The sequence below is a fragment of the Passer domesticus genome, chromosome 4, assembly GCF_036417665.1.
Source record: "Passer domesticus isolate bPasDom1 chromosome 4, bPasDom1.hap1, whole genome shotgun sequence".
NCBI classification, from domain to species: domain Eukaryota; kingdom Metazoa; phylum Chordata; class Aves; order Passeriformes; family Passeridae; genus Passer; species Passer domesticus.
This window is the reverse complement of record NC_087477.1, coordinates 81,408,591-81,424,200: the sequence shown is the minus strand read 5'-3', so window position 1 is coordinate 81,424,200 and position 15,610 is coordinate 81,408,591. Positions and strand designations below refer to the sequence as shown.

Here is a 15,610-nt window from a genome sequence, read left to right as displayed (position 1 = left end):
CAAGGCCAGGCACGGATGGGTGGACAGGACCAACAAGGACATTCCCATGGATGATCCCAGAGGATACGGGGTTGCTTCCTCCCACCCAGAGGGATTTGAAGCCAAGGGAAGCACAGACCCTGCTCCTGGGTGGACACATCCCAGCTGCAGCTGCCTGCCTTCATCCCTACCCTCCCCATGCCAGAGGGGTTCCCAACGGGACACACCGCAGCTCAGCAGCCCAAAGAGGCTGCCAGAGAAGGGCCCCAAGCCCACACTCCATCCACAACCTCCATCCACAACCTCCATATGTCCATCCACAACTCCCACATGTCCATCCAGCTCCATCCTCAACCTCCACACGTTCCTCCAGTTCTATCCATAACCTCCACATGTCCATCCAGTTGCATCCACAACCTCCATATGTCCATCCACAACCCCCACGTGTCCATCCATCTCCATCCACAACTTCCACACATTCCTCCATCTCCATCCACAACTTCCACACATTCCTCCAGCTCCCTCCACACGTCCCTGCTGCCGCCAGCCTCATCACAGAGGAGCAAACCAACAGCTTGTCCTTGACCTCACGTCCTCGACCTCCGGCTATTAGCCTTGCCCTCTGCTGTGGGCAGCAATGCCTTGTGGTTTTTAAGGAACGCTGGTGACGCCGGTGCCAGACTCCCTAAGCAGGAGCCAGGACTATAAATACAGGGCTGGCTGTTGGGATGGGCAGCTGAAATTCGCCCCTGTCCCGCCGCTATGTCCTGCAAGGCTCTGGCCCTCTGCCTCCTGGGGCTCCTCACTCTCTCCTCGGCTTGCTACATCCAGAACTGCCCCATCGGGGGCAAACGCGCTGTGCTGGACATGGATATCAGGAAGGTGAGATCCTGGGAGCTCGGGGAGCTCCCAACCCCATCCTTCCCTCCTCCCAACCTTCTCCCCCCCGTTCCCCGAGCAGTGCCTGCCCTGCGGTCCCCGGAACAAGGGACACTGCTTCGGGCCCAACATCTGCTGCGGGGAGGAGCTGGGCTGCTACATCGGCACGGCGGAGACGCTGCGCTGCCAGGAGGAAAACTTCCTGCCCACGCCCTGCGAGTCGGGACGCAAACCCTGCGGCTCCGGAGGGAGCTGCGCCGCTCCCGGCATCTGCTGCAGCAGCGGTGAGGGGGCACGGGATCCCGGGATCCCTGTCCCGAGCCTCGCACACCCGGCAGGGAGTCCAGGGGTCCTGAGAAAGGGGAGGATGCTCAAGGGATTGTCTTTGTCCCGTCCGTGTGTCCGTCCATCGCCCCCACAGCCAGACCACGCTCCATGAGCTATCCAGACCCCAGGGAAGGGATGAGACCGGGAGGGTTTGGGGCAGAGGGAAGCAAACAAATTTTTGGGGCTGAGCAAGTGCAGGAGCCACGTCCCCTCCTGCTCTCATCAGTTTTCCTCAAAATCCCACCCTCCTCCCTAAATTAAACTACAGAGATCCCGCTGTAAATCCCAGGAAGCAGCAGAGAATGGAGTGAGCATGAACTCGTCAAACCTCAGTGCCGGGGAGGGGGTGTCTGGATGTTTGGGGGATTTCTGGGGGCTGTTTTGGGGGTCCCTGGGAACTGGTTCGGGGAATCCTTGAGGGCTGTTTCAGGAATCTCTAGGAGCTATTTCAGGAATCTCTGGGAGCTGGCTCAGAGGGTCCCCAGGGGTTGTTTTTGGGGGTCTCTGGATGTTTAGGGGATTCCTGGGGGCTGTTTTTGGGAGCTCCTTGGGGCTGTTTTGGGTGTCCCTGGGAACTGGTTTGGGGAGTCCTTGAGGTGTGTTTCAGGGATCTCTGGGGGCTGTTTTTGGGATCTCTGGGAGCTGTTTCAGAGGGTCCCTGGGAGCTGTTTCAGGGATCTCTGGGGCCCGTTTTGGGGGATCCCTGGGGTCTGGTGGGTGCTGTCTGGTTTCACACTCCCCCCTCTCTCCCCTCAGAGGGCTGTGGCACTGACTCATCCTGTGACCAGGAGCTGCTGTTCGTGTAACCCACCCGGGAGGGATCCTGCATCCATCACTGTCCCAGCCCCACCCCAGGCTGAAGTGATGAGCTTAATTAGAAATAAAACTTGGACAGAAAAACAGCCCAGACACAAGTCTGTGGGTTTTGTGTGCTCGTCTGGTTGAGCTGCAGGCTCAGGAGAAGAATACAGACACTTTCAGGGAAAAGTGGAGGTAAAAAGTGAGGGTTTCAGGTCAATGAACAATGGATGAGGGAGGGAGGGAAGGAGGGAGAGGGACCTGCACACCATGGCTGAACCACAGCAAACTCCAGGCTCAACACTGGGCAGCCCAAAACCACAAGTTTGAGGACAAAGCTGACAGCCTGCAAGATCCCAACAACCCAGAACACCTAAAGTCATTGCAATTTTATCTACACCTTCAGTGGTGATGAATAAATTATGCCTAAAGGGAAGAATAAGGAGACACCAGAAATCCTGCATCATTCAGACACATTTTCTTATTCAGCCACACCAAGGGATGTGCAAAGGAGGGTTTGAAGTGTGAAATCAGGATTACAATTAATTCCTTCCCCCAGCAACAAAAAAAGGGAAGGTCAGTGTTTCCTACAAATTCATTCAGCCCTCCTTTGCTTTTGGAAGCATCCAGAGGAGCTGACAGCGAGGAGCTGAGCCAGGCTCTGCCTCGGGAGTGCTCCTGCTCCTGCCCACATGCTGTGAGTGAAGGCAGCAGGGATCCAAACACGTGGGAGGTGGGATCACAGGCACAGCAACAGGGCTGTGCCAGGCTGCTGGAGCCTCCAAGTTCCCCCTCACCCCCTTTTCCCACAGACGTTAACCCTTTGGAGGCAGCACAGCCAGACCCCTTCTCCAGCACTTCTGTGGCCAATTTACACATTCCAAGGAAGGATCTGTGTTTTCTGGGGGGCCGGGAGCCCCTGCCAGGGCTGCTAGGAGAGCACCGTGCGCTTGACGATGCGCCCGTCCTTGTCAATGGCGAAGTTGTAGTTCCGTGGGTTGTCCAGGCACTCCTCGATCCGTGCCTCCAGGTTCTCGGGGGTGATGAAGTTTTTGGCTTCCTCCTGAAGCAAAGGACAAGGATTGTCCCCCTCAGGATTATCCCACCCTGCTCCCAGAGCTCTGGCTCAAGCTCTCTCCCATCCATGCGCTGTCAATGCCCCTGGAAGGTGCTGGCGCTTTTGTTCCCAGCTGCCAGCTGAAAAATCTGTGGAAAACAAGCCCACGGCTTCCACATGGCTCCCTGGCAGGGAATTCTGGCAGCCTGCTTCCCAGGAGGCACCAGCTGCTCTTACCTGCAGCTGGAGAACCTCCTTCTCCTTCTCCTCCAGGAAAGCCTCCATTTTCCTGGCCTGCTTCTCCGCAATCTCTGCCTTCCTCCTCTTCTGCTCCTCCTCTTCTTTCCTGAGTCTCTCCTCTCTGCCAGACAGAAGGAAAATCTGATGGAGGAGGTGACACATCCATCCCCAGGTGCTGCCTTCCCCTGGACACGCTCCAGCCTCTCCATGTCCTTCCTAAACTGGGGGGCCCAGAACTGGACACAGCACTCGAGGTGTGCCCTCACCAGAGCTGAGCACAGGGGAAGAATCCCTTCCCTGCTCCTGCTGCCCACACCATTCCTGATCCAGCCAGGAGCCATTGCCCTTCTTGCCCACCTGGGCACACTGCTGGCTCATGTCCAGCCTGCTGTCCATCTGTCCCTGCAGGTCCCTTTCTGCCTGGCTGCTGCCCAGCCACTCTGTCCCCAGCCTGTAGCGCTGCAGGGGTTGTTGTGGCCAAAGTGCAGGAACCAGCACTGGGACTTGTTAACCCTCATCTCCCTGGATTCAGCCCCTGGATCCAGCCTGTGCAGAGCCCTCCTGCCCTGCAGCAGAGCCACCCTCACACCCAGCTCGGTGTCACCTGCAAATCTGCTGGTGGAGAACTCAGTCCACGAGGAGCAAAAGCATCCAACAGGGCTGGGCCCAGCCCTGACCCCTGGGACACCTCTGGTGACTGGGAGCGACCATTCCCCACTGGGCCCTGCCATGAACCAGTTCCTAACCCAGCAATGACCCTGCCCAAGCTTCTCTGCAGACATTATCCCAGACTCCGAGTGGGCTCAGCCCTGCTGGCCCTGCGGGGGCCGTGCTGACCTGCGAGCCCTCTGCCGGGCGTTCTCCTCCTCGTTCCAGGCCATCAGCCGCCGGTGCTCCTCCTGCTCCTCCAGCGAGCCCTCGGCAGCCAGGCGCTCCTCCCGCTTCCTCTGCAGCACCTCGGCCCTGAACTCCGCCCTGAGGGAGAAGGGGAGGGCCCTGAGCTCCGGCGCGGGGCTGCGAGCACAGCGGGCTCTCCCCAGACTGCCCCACAGCGCTCCCAGCCCCACCATCCCCACCCCTCATCAGTTCAAACCCCACCGCCCTTTCCCACCCCAGAGCATCCCACATCTCCCTGCTCCTGTTACAAAGTGCCCCACGGCCACCCCTCCCCTGCCCCACTGCCCCATATCCAGCCTCCCACCCCACAGCCAGCCCCACAACCCTCCCCTGTTCCACACCCCAGCACTTCATTCAGCCTCCAACTCCATCCCCAGAGCCACAGCCACCCCCAGCCTTCCCCTGCCCCACGGCAGCCTCACGGCCCTGTCCCCCTGCCCTCCAGCCAGTCCTGTACCCCAGAAACCCCAGAGGCAGCCCTCAGAAACCCCAGAGGCAGCCCCCAGAAACCCCAGAGGCAGCCCCCAGAAACCCCACAGGCAGCCCCCAGAAACCCCACAGGCAGCCCCTGCCCCGTACCCAGCCCTTCAACCCTCCCCTGCCCCACAGCCAGTCCTGTACCCCACAAACCCCACAGGCAGCCCTCAGAAACCCCACAGGCAGCCCCCAAAAACCCCACAGGCAGCCCCTGCCCCGTACCCAGCCCTTCAACCCTCCCCTGCCCCACAGCCAGTCCCTTACCCAAACCCACAACCACCCTTAGCCCCATAACCAGCCCCGACCCCCTCCTACCCCACAGCCCGTCCCTTCCCCTGCCCCACAGCCGCCCCCCGGCTCCAGCCCCCCATCTCCACATCCCCGCGCCGGTACCGGAGGGCGCTGAGCACCAGCCGGTGCTGCCGGTACCGCTCCAGCACCACCAGCAGCTCCTCGGGGTCCACGGGCGGCGGCAGCTTCACGCGGCCCGCCTTGGACTTGGCGGGGGGGTCGTGGCGGGTCTTGCGGCCCCGCGCCGGCACGGCCCAGGCGGGGCAGAGCGGCGGGAAGGGGCCGGGGCCCAGCGCGGCCGCCAGGGCCGGCAGCGGGACGGGCCCCGGGCGGCAGCGCCTCAGCGCCGGCAGCATGGCGGCACCGCTGGGACGGCGCGGCGCGGAGAGCGGCGTCACACTGCGCGCGGGGAAGGGAGGGGCGGGCGGGGCATGATGGGAAATGGAGTTCGGGAGGCGTGAGGGACACCAGTGGGACAGGGACACCCGTGGGACACACGGACACCCGTGGGGCAGAGACACCCAGCATGAGACAAGGACTGCCCGGGGAGTCGGACATCCCCGGGGCAGGGACACCCTACACGGGGCAGGGACAGTCAGGGGACACGAACACCCCTGAGGCAGGGACACCCTACACGGGACACCCTGCATGGGACACGGACACCTGTGGGACACACGGACACCGGCGGGAACAGGGATACTCCACACGGGATAGGGACAGCCAGGGGACACCGACATTCGTGGAGAAAGGACACCCTACAGGGGACAGGGACAGAAGTGGACACGGACACCCCTGAGGCAGGGACACCCTACAGGGGACAGGGATAGGGAACAGGGACACTGGCGGGGACAGGGACACCCTACACGGGACAGGGACACCCTGCATGGGACACGGACACCTGTGGGACACACGGATACCGGCGGGGACAGGGATACTCTACACGGGATAGGGACACCCCTGGGGCAGGGACACCCTGCACGGGACCGGGACACCCGTGTGACAGGGACAAGGGACAAGGACACGGGACAGGGACACAGACCCACCCCCCCGCCGGACACGGAGGCGGATCCCTAAGGAACGGGGAACCCAAACTCGGCCCCCGCCCCTCACGGGACGCGAATTGCCGAGCTGTGTCCCCAGGACCGCGACCCCCGCCCCTCACGGGACACGCCATCCCTCTGGGGACACGGACCCCGCCCGCCACACGGGACCGCGGCCCCCAGGGACGCCACTGTGGCACAGGTGCCACCCCCTCCCTCCACCCCAGCCCCAGGCGAGCCCCTCCATCACCAGAATGCACGAATCCCCCCGGCCCCTTTATTCCCCGCGGGGTCCCGGCTCGGTCCCGCGGGGGTCGCTGGCTCCGGTCAGGGGCGCAGCGCGGGCGGCTGCGGGACAGGGACGGGGGGACCGGTCAGTCCTGGTCCGGGGACCCCCAGGATCGGTCACACCCGGGCCCGGGGACCCCCAGGATCGGTCACACCCGGACCCGGGGACCCCCAGGACCCCCAGGATCGATCAGTCCCGGTCCCGGGGATCCCCAGGATCGGTCAGTCTCGGTTCTGGGACCCCCCCCCCCCACTCAGGACCGGTCAGACCTGGACCCGGGGACGCCCCCACGACCCCCAGGGACCCCCAGGGTCGGTCATTCCCGCTCCCGGGGACCCCCAGGACCCCCAAGATGGGTCAGTCCCGGTCCCAGGGACCCCCAGGATCGATCAGACCCAGACCCGGGGACCCCCAGGACCCCCAGGATCGATCAGTCCCGGTTCCAGGGACCCCCAGGACCAGTCAGTCCCGGACCCGGGGATCCCCAGCACCCCCAGGATCGGTCAATCCCGGGGACCCCCCCAGGACCCCCAGGATCGGTCAGACCCAGACCTGGGGACCCCCAGGATCCGTCATTCCCGCTCCCGGAGACCCCCAGGACCCCCAGAATCGGCCATTCCCGCTCCCAGGGATCCCCAGGATCGGTCAGTCCCGGTACCGGGGACCCCCAGGACCCGTCAGTCCCAGACCCGGAGAGCCCCCCAGCACCCCCAGAACCGGCCATTCCCCGTCCCGGGACCCCCCAGGGTCGGTCAGTCCCGGTACCAGGGATCCCCAGGGTCGGTCATTCCCGGTCCCGGGACCCCCCAGGACCCCCCAGCCCCGCTCACCGGCAGCGGCTCCTCCCGCCGGGGGGGACACGGGAGGGGACGGCAGCGCCCGAGAGGGGACGGGACCTGCGGGAGGGGGGAAAACAGGGGGACAGCCGTGGGGGGAAAAGCAGCCGGGATGGGGGGGATCACCCCGGGAGTGGGGGGAATCCCAGGGTGGGTGTCCTGGGAATCCCTCCATGGTGCGGGGGATTCGGGGGGAAGGTAAATCGGTGGGGAAATAAGAACGGGAAAAGGGGATGATCTGGGAGGGGGGATAATTCAGGGAGGGGGATAAACCGGGGGGGTGATAAACCCAGATAATTCAGGGAGGGGAATAACCAGAGGGAATTATAGCACTTGGGGGGATAAATTCGGATAATTCAGGGAGGGGGATAACCTAGGGTGATAAACCTGGATAATTCAGGGAGGGGGAAAAACTGGGAGGGGGGTGGTTGGGTTAGCCCTTGGGGATGATAAACCCGGATAATTTAAGGAGGGGGATAACCTGGGGGAATGTTAGCCCTTGGGGGGATAAACCCGGATAATTGAGGGAGAGGGGGAAACTGTGGGGTTTTAGCCCGTGGGGATGATAAACCCGGATAATTCAGGGAGGGGGATAACCTGGGGTGATAAACCCGGATAATTCAGGGAGGGGGATAAACTAGGGGGTGATAAACCCGGATAATTCAGGGAGAGGGATAACCTGGGGTGATAAACCCAGATAATTGAGGGAGGGGGATAAACTAGGGGGTGATAAACTCGGATAATTCAGGGAGGGGGATAACCTGGGGGGTTTATAGCCCGTGGGGGTGATAAACCCGGAGTGGGGTTTAACCTGGGGCGGGGATAAATCCAAGAATTCATCGGGGGGATAATCGAGGGAGGGTTAATTGCGAGGGGTATAATCCAGGGAGGATAATTTGGGGCACTGTAACTCGGGCGGGGATAATCCAGAGAAGAGGAGCAGGGAGAGGGGGTGACACAAACCCTGGGCCGGGGGACACAGCATCACCCCGGGAGGGAAGGGAACAACCCGGAGGGGGTGACCCGGGGGGGCACAGCCTACCTGGGGGTCGCTGGGGGTCCGCAGGCCCCGCTTGCCCCCCGGGTACCAGCCGTGGGACCAGTGCTGGCCGCGGGCGCGGGGCAGGGCGCAGCTCAGCAGCAGCAGCGCCAGCAGCAGCAGCGACCCGCGGGGTGCCATGGCTGCGGGGACACGCAGGGCCCTGTCCCACCGGCATCCGCTCCGGGGACACCCCCGGGGGGCTGCGGGAGGGCTGAGCACCCGTGGGGGCTGCCTGGGCTGGTTTGGGTTCAGTAGGAGCGCGGGGGTTGAGTGGGGGGATGGAGATCCCGAGGGGGTGAGCACCCACGGGTGGGTTTGGGATGGGGATGCAGAGGGGATGAGCACCCACGGGTGGGTTTGGGATGGAGATGCAGAGGGGATGAGCACCCACGGGTGGGTATGGGATGGGGATGCAGAGGGGATGAGCACCCGTGGGTGGGTTTGGGATGGAGATCCAGAGGGGATGAGCACCCACAGGTGGGTTTGGGATAGAGATCCAGAGGGGATGAGCACCCGTGGGTGGGTTTGGGATGGAGATCCAGAGGGGATGAGCACCCACAGGTAGGTTTGGGATGGGGATGCAGAGGGGATGAGCACCCATGGGTGGGTATGGGATGGAGATGCAGAGGGGATGAGCAGCCGTGGGTGGGTTTGGGATGGGGATCCAGAGGGGATGAGCACCCACAGGTGGGTTTGGGATGGATTTTGGATGCAGATCCAGAGGGGATGAGCACCCATGGGTAATGCTGGGATGGGTTTGAGATGGAGATGCAGAGGGGATGACCCAGCATCACATTGGGGTGGGTTTAGGATGGAAATCCAGAGGGGATGAGCACCCATGGATGGGCTGGGGTGGGTTTGGGGTGCAGATGCTGGAAGGGATGACCCAGCATCTCTTTGGGATGCAGATCCAGAGGGGATGAGCACCCCTGGGTGCCCTTTGGGGCTGGAGAAGCCGGAGGGGCTCGGCACCCCGGGGTGCTGCGGGGGTTTGGATCCTGCACGGACACTCCCCCCACCCCCCATTGGGGTCTGATTTGGGGCAAGCAGCAACCCCCACCCCACCCCGGGCCCAGCCCGTGCCGTGCCCGGGGCAGCCTCACCTGGCCGGGCGGGAGGTGGCGGTGGCAGTGATGGCAGTGCCGGTGGTGGCAGTGGCGGTGCCGGTGGCAGTGGCCGGCAGGGCAGGCACCGCTATTTGAAGGGCTCGGTGACAGTGACGTCGGCCTGGCCACCGCTCCCAGGGGGGACCGTGACCTCGCTGATGGCATCGTCCTCCCCGTGCCGGTGCCCGGTGCCTCCCTGTCCCCAAATGTGGCACCTCAGAACAGCACCGCGAGACCCCTTTGTGGGGATTCCCTCATTTCCCATTTCCTGGCAGATGGATCCAGACCGTCCCTCTGCAGCTCCAGGGATGCTCTTGTTGGAAGGAGGGGAGCAAATTCCCCGTGCCTCAGTTTCCCTACCCCAGCCCAGCCCTGATTTCCTCGGTTCTCCCCCCATTTCAAATCTGTCAGCCCCAAACTGGGGCTGGATGCTGGCAGTGGCCATGGAGCCCACAGCTCCCAGCCCAGGGGATGTGGCAGAGCTCAGGAAGGGGATTTAGGCAGGATCTGGCCCTGGATTATCCCCAGCAGCTGCTCATCTCTCTGATATTTGCACTTGGATGCAGGATGGGGACAGGGCAGATGCTGTGGCAAAAGCCCAAGGCAGCTCCCGGGACCCCAAAATTTCCCCAAGCCCCCTGAGATCCTGGGAATGAAGGAAAAAAGGGGAAATGGAGGGAATTGTTGGGGTGGTCCATGCTCTTGGTTGGAGCACTTGTGGGGACAAATGAAATCCTCCTGTTCAAGGAGGGTCCCCATTTCTTTGGGGTCACCACATTTATTTCTGAGTGTGACTGACAGCCTTGGCCCAAAGCCCCCAAAATTTAGGAGCTGGAATTTATTAGCAATGGGCTGGTGGGGCTCATGAGGGGCACCAGGTGATGGAGTGGGGATGATGGCAGCAGCAAAGCAACTTTTGGGGTGTTGTGGGTGGCTGAGGGTGCCCCCTTGCCTGTGTGCCTCCACTGAACCCTCCTGTGAATCCTGCCTGGATGGAAAAAACTGAAAAAACTCAGATACTCTGACTCATGGGCTGTTTTTACCCAGAATTTCCCAGATTTCAACCCCATATCCTGAGCCTAGGACATCCCTGTCAATGTTCCTGAGCCCTGACACCCACCCTGTGCTGCCCATCACTGTTTGGGGTATCCAGAGAAACCCTTGGGATGAAATTCTGCTCCAAACCAGTTCTCCCAGTGCCTGCAGAGGGGATGGAGCTCCTGGACATGGTGCCCTGACTGCAGGAGGAACAAGGAAGGTGTTTTCCTCAGGCACCGCTTCATAAGAAAGAAAATAATAAAATCAACCATATTAACCTGTTTTTTTCCTAATATACAAGTGCTGCACCCCTGGTCTTCAGATATTTCTTGACTTTTTGGATTCTTCTTGAAACAGAGCAGGCCTGGAGTGGGAATTTGGGAAAAATCCTTCCCTGTGAGGGTGGTGAGGCCCTGGCACAGCTGCCCAGAGGAGCTGTGGCTGCCCCTGGATCCCTGAAGTGCCCAAGGCCAGGTTGGATGGGACGTGGAGAAATCTGGGATAGTGGAAGGTGTCCATGCCATGGCAGGGGGAGGGATTGGATATTTTATGAGATCACTTCCACCCCTCATTCTGTGATCTCTCAGGATGCCAGGAAAAATAATCTGAAATCTCCTCCTGCAGCTGGGGGTGGAGCTCACCTGGTGCAAAGAGCACCAGCAGGGGTGGCAGGGCCACTGTGTCACCCTCAGCCCCAACCCCTCTCTAAAACCCAGCTCCAAACACACAGACCTTTCCTTCAGGCAACAAAAATCCTTTTGTTTTTCTGGGGTTTCCTTTTTTGGGGTGGAAATCTCAACATTTGGGTGCTGCTGTGTGGCAATTACAGTTTCCAAACCAGCAGTGCATGGTGGCCTGACCCTGAGGGAGGAAAGTTTTTAGCTTTTGGTATAAAAATGAGGGTATTTATATATAAACACACACACAGAATGAGCTTTTTTTTTTTTCTTCTCCTTATTTTTCTTAAGAGCTGACCAGCAGAAAAATGTGAAACCATTTCCCTGCAGGTTTGGAAAAGCTTGTGCTGGTGGGGTTGTATTGGGGGGGGGTTTGGGTTTTGTTTCAGATGAGATCCAGAATATCTTTCTTTCCTTTTTTTTTTTTTTTTAAAAAAAGGCTTTACTCCCTCAAGAAAAAAAAAAAAAAAAAGAGATTTACAAACAAAATAACAGCCTGTATCAACTCTCCAGAAGAGAGATGGTATGACAATATTAATCCAAACATCACGCTATTTAATTCCCCAATAAAACATTGGAAAAAAAGGAGCCAACAGTATCTGCACTAACACTTTGCTACATATAAAATCTCCAGCTAATATGAAGCTTATGGTACCAACCTCTAAAACAGTTAAGATATATACACATAGGTTTTTTTTTTTGTTTTGTTTGGGAGGGGTATATTAACAAACAGAATATTACAAAATATTAAAGAAGGCAACTCTTCTGTCATTTGTTTCGGGGAGGGTGGCTGTGGATTTTTGTTCCTGTTTTTCTTCACTTGAAGTTGGCGTAGTCTGAGAAGGCGTCGATGTATTCCTGCACCACCTTGTAGCAGAATTCGTACTGTTCCTGTGGGGTTTGGGAGAGAACGGGCTCAGACAGAAAAATCCACACCTGAGACAGCACCTGAGGCTTGGTCAGGTGTCCAGAGCAGGTCCCCCCTCCTTGTGACCCCCCAAAGCCTTGCTGGGGTGCTCATGGCAAAAGAAACCCTGCTTTCCCCTTCCTGCTCTGAGGTTTGGATCCCAAAAGGCTTTTCTCCTAAAACCCTTGCAAGACCTCGCCCAGCCCCAACCCTACCACTGTGCAGGGCTCCACAGCCACTCCAGGACACCTTCCCAGGAGTTTCAGCTCATGAATGTATGGACTGTGGTTGAGGATGTCTCCAAGGAGGTTCCTACAAGTTCTGTCAGTGCTTAAGAGGCATTTGATGCCTTAACAAGAGGAAGGGAGAGAGCTCCTGGCCCACCTTCACAGAATCACAGATCCTGGAATGGTTTGGGCTGGAAGGAACCACAAGGATGACCTTGCTCCATTCCCTGCCACATGCAGGGACACCTTCCACTGTCCCAGGCTGCTCCAAGCCCCATCCAGCCTGGCCTTGGACACTGCCAGGGATGATGAACCCACATCTTCCCTCTCTCCCTCTTCCATGGAGGGCAAAAACCTTGAACCAAAGAGGTTTTTGCTCAGCACTGAGCTCCCATCCCACCCTTGCTGAGGTTCTGGCGGGGCAGGAGGCACCTACCAGTGTCTGCACCATGTGTGGCCTCTGTAGTCTCAAGCTCTTGACTGTCTGAAAGACATCGAGGATGGCCTCTGCCTTCACCCTCTCCAGGACAGTGCTCAGCGCACAGAAGGTGCCCGTTCTTCCTGCTCCAGCACTGGGAAAGAGAAACCAGGGCCTCAGGGAAAACCCCTGAGGGGTCCCAAACCCCCAGAGGACAGTGGAAAGCACTGGAGAACTGGAGGAGCCAGCCCCAGGTTCTCCCAGTTTATCCAGGACACAATCTGGGATTCTGACCAAGCTCCTGGTGGAGCAGATCCCCTCGGAGGGGTGGCCCAGCTGCCCCAGCCAGGCTTTACCTGCAGTGCACAGTGATGGGGTGGTTGCCAGACTGCTGCTGCTGCTTCTGCACCGCTGCAATGATGTTGATCATGCCCTTCCCATCCCCGGGGATCCCAACCTCTGGCCAGCCATGGAAGTGAAACTGCCGGATCTGTCGGCTCTTGTTCTCCTGTGGGGAGGGCACAGCTCGGGGTCAGGCTGAGGGGTCTGCACCAAGGAACCTGTCACTGTCACATTTTCTGGAAAAATCTCTCCGCCAGGATTTCTCTCCTGGGAAGCTGAGAAGCCTCAGAGAAAAAGGAAAACAATATTATCTTATCTGCTTCTCCTGTGTTTTGCTGCTTTGGAATGTGTTTGGAGATTGTTTAACCAACAGGTGAATTGTTTTTATTTATTGGCCAATCACAGCCAAGCTGTGTCGAGACTCTGGAGAGAGTCACAGGTTATCTTCATTATCTTTTAGCCTTCTGTAAGTATCCTTTCTGTATTCTTCACTATAGTTTTAGTATAGCATTCTTTTATATTATATAGTAAAATAATAAATTAGCCTTCTAAGAACACGGAGTCAGAGTCATCATTTTCTTCACCTTTGTTGGGGGACCCCACAAATACCAACAGGAACCCAGGGGCTCAGGGCTTTGGGATAACAATCCCTGTAGGAAATCCCTGCTTGTGGAGGAGTGGCATTCCCAGGGCAGGGAGCAGGGGAAATGTGGGGAATGGGAGCAGGAGGGAGGCTTGGTGGTGAGGGCAGCAGGAATGAGCAGCAGGACAGGGACTCTCGGGGGTGGGAGGCAGGGATACAGGGATAAAATCCCTTTGGGACAATGAGGAGGTGATGGAACACCAGCAGGGGCTCATGGCAGTGAAACCCAGGTATTGTATTTGTGGGGTTCCCAGATGAAGGAAGGAATGATGTATCTGACTTCATGTTTTTAGAAGGCTAATTTACTATTTTATGATACTACATTATATTAAAGAATACTAAACTAAACTATACAAAAGAATACAGAAAGGAGACAGAAGGCTAGAAAGATACTAATGAGTTTTGTGACTCTCTTTTCAGAGGCCAACACAGCTTGGCCCCAATTGGTCAATAAGTCAAAACAATTCACATGAAACCAATGAGACAATCACCTGTTGGATAAACAATCTCCAACCACATTCCAAAGCAGCAAAACACAGGAGAAGCAGATGAGATAATATTGATTTCCTTTTTCTCTGAGGCTTCTCAGCTTCCCAGGAGAGAAATCTTGTGCAAAGGGATTTTTCTGGAAAACACGACTGCCACAGCCAGGAGCACGCAGAGGTCCCGGGGGGAGCAGGCAGGCTCTTACCCTGGTGTTGGTCACCAGCAGGTCTCTCACTGTGTAGCTCTCACACTCCTCCTCCTTCTTCAGCTCCACCGTGATGTCCCCGTAGGACACGGAGCCGTCGGACGGCCAGTACTGGGCACACTTCTCCTGAGGAAGCAGCACAGGGGGCCACAGGGTGAGTAAATCCTATCCTTCCCATGGATTTGGATAGAAGAATCTCCTGGCAGCTGCCCAGCACCAGGTGGTGTTGAGCTTTACTGGATCATGCAAAAGTGCACTTGTATAATCATTGAATGACTATGATAAATGATATGATTGTTAAATGTAATGATTGTTTGGTGACTGGATATGATTGTTGTTTAATTGTAACAAGAATCATGAGAAATGATGTTTGGGGGATTTGATGGAGATTACAGGATCCACACTTGGATGAGATCAATGCACACAATAGAACAATATAAGTTTAATAATGAATATATAGTTATATAAATGATAAGGGTATAAAAACGTGTTCAAACCGAAGCCATGTGGGAGTCAGATTTGGGTCTGTACCCCTGACACCCAGAGCTCTTCCATAAAAGCACCTGCATATAATCATTCTGTGATGATGTGTTTGTAAACTGTAACAGTGGGATCCCACAGGCTTCACGAACTCCCAGAACCACAGACTGGTTTGGGCTGGAAGAGCCTTAAGGGCCATCCCATTCCAAACTCCTGCTGTTCACTCATTTATTTATTCCCCTGTTGTTTAGTGCAGCTGATCCCGGGAGCTTACCTGGCCTCTCTCCTCCAGCTCTGTCAGCATCACTATGGAGCAGGATTTCCACTCCCAGATCATCCTCCAGAAGTCCTCTATCGTGTGCTGCAGAGGCCCTTGGCTGGCGATGTAGGAATCCTTCTGGCGATAACCCTGGAATTTGGGAACAGGCTCAGTGCACCAGCAGGAGGAACCTCTTGGACACGGCTGGCCTGCCAAGCTCAGCTCAATTTTGGGAGGATCACATCCCCTACACACATCTGGCTGTATGCATTTGGGTTTCCAGCACACCTAGGCAATGTTGCAAGCTCTGAGTGCTGGAGCAGAGCTTTGCCTTAGCTCCAAGTGCTCCAGGTATGATTTTTATTGGGGATTTTTGGAAGAAGCAAGCAAAACTAAACAGCACTAGATGATCTTTAAGATTCCTTCCAACCCAGACCATTCTATGATCTGTGAAAACCAGCAGGAAGGCTGCATGACTCTGGCTTTTCCACAGCCACAAAGAGTTTTTGTTTCCAAACCCCTCTGACTCCCCTGTGCCCTCCCTGCAGACTGTGACTGCAGATGCTTCGTCATTTGGAGTTTGTCATTTAAGCAAAGTTCAGCAGAGGCAGGAAATTGAATCTTCAGCCCAAATTGCTTACGTGCCACGGAAGCTTTCTGATCTGGATGC

At 57.6% G+C, this 15,610-nt stretch overlaps 4 protein-coding genes across 6 annotated transcripts in view; 1 reads left to right on the top strand and 3 right to left on the bottom strand.

The window, feature by feature from the left end:
* Positions 1-569: 569 nt before the first annotated feature.
* On the top strand, positions 570-2,094 carry LOC135299709 (neurophysin 1-like). Its single transcript, XM_064419058.1, has 3 exons — positions 570-861; positions 941-1,142; positions 1,942-2,094. The coding sequence occupies exons 1-3, from the start codon at positions 742-744 to the stop codon at positions 1,989-1,991; spliced, it is 372 nt and encodes a 123-aa protein (XP_064275128.1). The 5' UTR covers positions 570-741; the 3' UTR covers positions 1,992-2,094.
* A 352-nt stretch (positions 2,095-2,446) lies between these two features.
* MRPS26 (mitochondrial ribosomal protein S26) lies at positions 2,447-5,334 on the bottom strand. Its single transcript, XM_064419056.1, has 4 exons — positions 5,048-5,334; positions 4,118-4,255; positions 3,278-3,401; positions 2,447-3,046 (listed from the first exon to the last, which is right to left on the bottom strand). Exons 1-4 carry the CDS (start codon positions 5,299-5,301, stop codon positions 2,915-2,917), a joined length of 648 nt encoding a protein of 215 aa, XP_064275126.1. The 5' UTR covers positions 5,302-5,334; the 3' UTR covers positions 2,447-2,914.
* A 145-nt stretch (positions 5,335-5,479) lies between these two features.
* Positions 5,480-9,592, bottom strand: LOC135299710 (progonadoliberin-2). Its single transcript, XM_064419059.1, has 4 exons — positions 9,256-9,592; positions 8,153-8,292; positions 7,105-7,170; positions 5,480-6,333 (listed from the first exon to the last, which is right to left on the bottom strand). Exons 2-4 carry the CDS (start codon positions 8,288-8,290, stop codon positions 6,313-6,315), a joined length of 225 nt encoding a protein of 74 aa, XP_064275129.1. The 5' UTR covers positions 8,291-8,292; positions 9,256-9,592; the 3' UTR covers positions 5,480-6,312.
* Positions 9,593-11,507: 1,915 nt separating this feature from the next.
* PTPRA (protein tyrosine phosphatase receptor type A) overlaps positions 11,508-15,610 on the bottom strand; it is a 119,615-nt gene continuing 115,512 nt past the window's right edge. For all 3 annotated transcript variants that reach the window (XM_064419054.1, XM_064419055.1, XM_064419053.1), the window contains 5 exons: positions 14,956-15,090; positions 14,202-14,327; positions 12,882-13,033; positions 12,544-12,679; positions 11,508-11,864 (listed from right to left, as the gene is read on the bottom strand). In XM_064419054.1, the coding sequence (XP_064275124.1) occupies positions 11,790-11,864; positions 12,544-12,679; positions 12,882-13,033; positions 14,202-14,327; positions 14,956-15,090 (624 nt within the window). In that variant the 3' untranslated portion in view covers positions 11,508-11,789. The remainder of the gene's footprint in view (positions 11,865-12,543; positions 12,680-12,881; positions 13,034-14,201; positions 14,328-14,955; positions 15,091-15,610) is intronic.

Coding starts and splice junctions, on each gene's coding strand:
- LOC135299709 (XM_064419058.1), top strand. CDS start 742: ATGTCCTGCAAGGCTCTGGCCCTCTGCCTCCTGGGGCTCCTCACTCTC. Junction 862..940: donor TGGACATGGATATCAGGAAG/GTGAGATCCTGG, acceptor TTCCCCGAGCAG/TGCCTGCCCTGCGGTCCCCG. Junction 1,143..1,941: donor CGGCATCTGCTGCAGCAGCG/GTGAGGGGGCAC, acceptor CTCTCCCCTCAG/AGGGCTGTGGCACTGACTCA.
- MRPS26 (XM_064419056.1), bottom strand. CDS start 5,301: ATGCTGCCGGCGCTGAGGCGCTGCCGCCCGGGGCCCGTCCCGCTGCCG. Junction 4,256..5,047: donor CTGGTGCTCAGCGCCCTCCG/GTACCGGCGCGG, acceptor CTTCTCCCTCAG/GGCGGAGTTCAGGGCCGAGG. Junction 3,402..4,117: donor GCCCGGCAGAGGGCTCGCAG/GTCAGCACGGCC, acceptor TCTGTCTGGCAG/AGAGGAGAGACTCAGGAAAG.
- LOC135299710 (XM_064419059.1), bottom strand. CDS start 8,290: ATGGCACCCCGCGGGTCGCTGCTGCTGCTGGCGCTGCTGCTGCTGAGC. Junction 7,171..8,152: donor GGACCCCCAGCGACCCCCAG/GTAGGCTGTGCC, acceptor CCCCTCCCGCAG/GTCCCGTCCCCTCTCGGGCG. Junction 6,334..7,104: donor GGCGGGAGGAGCCGCTGCCG/GTGAGCGGGGCT, acceptor CCTGTCCCGCAG/CCGCCCGCGCTGCGCCCCTG.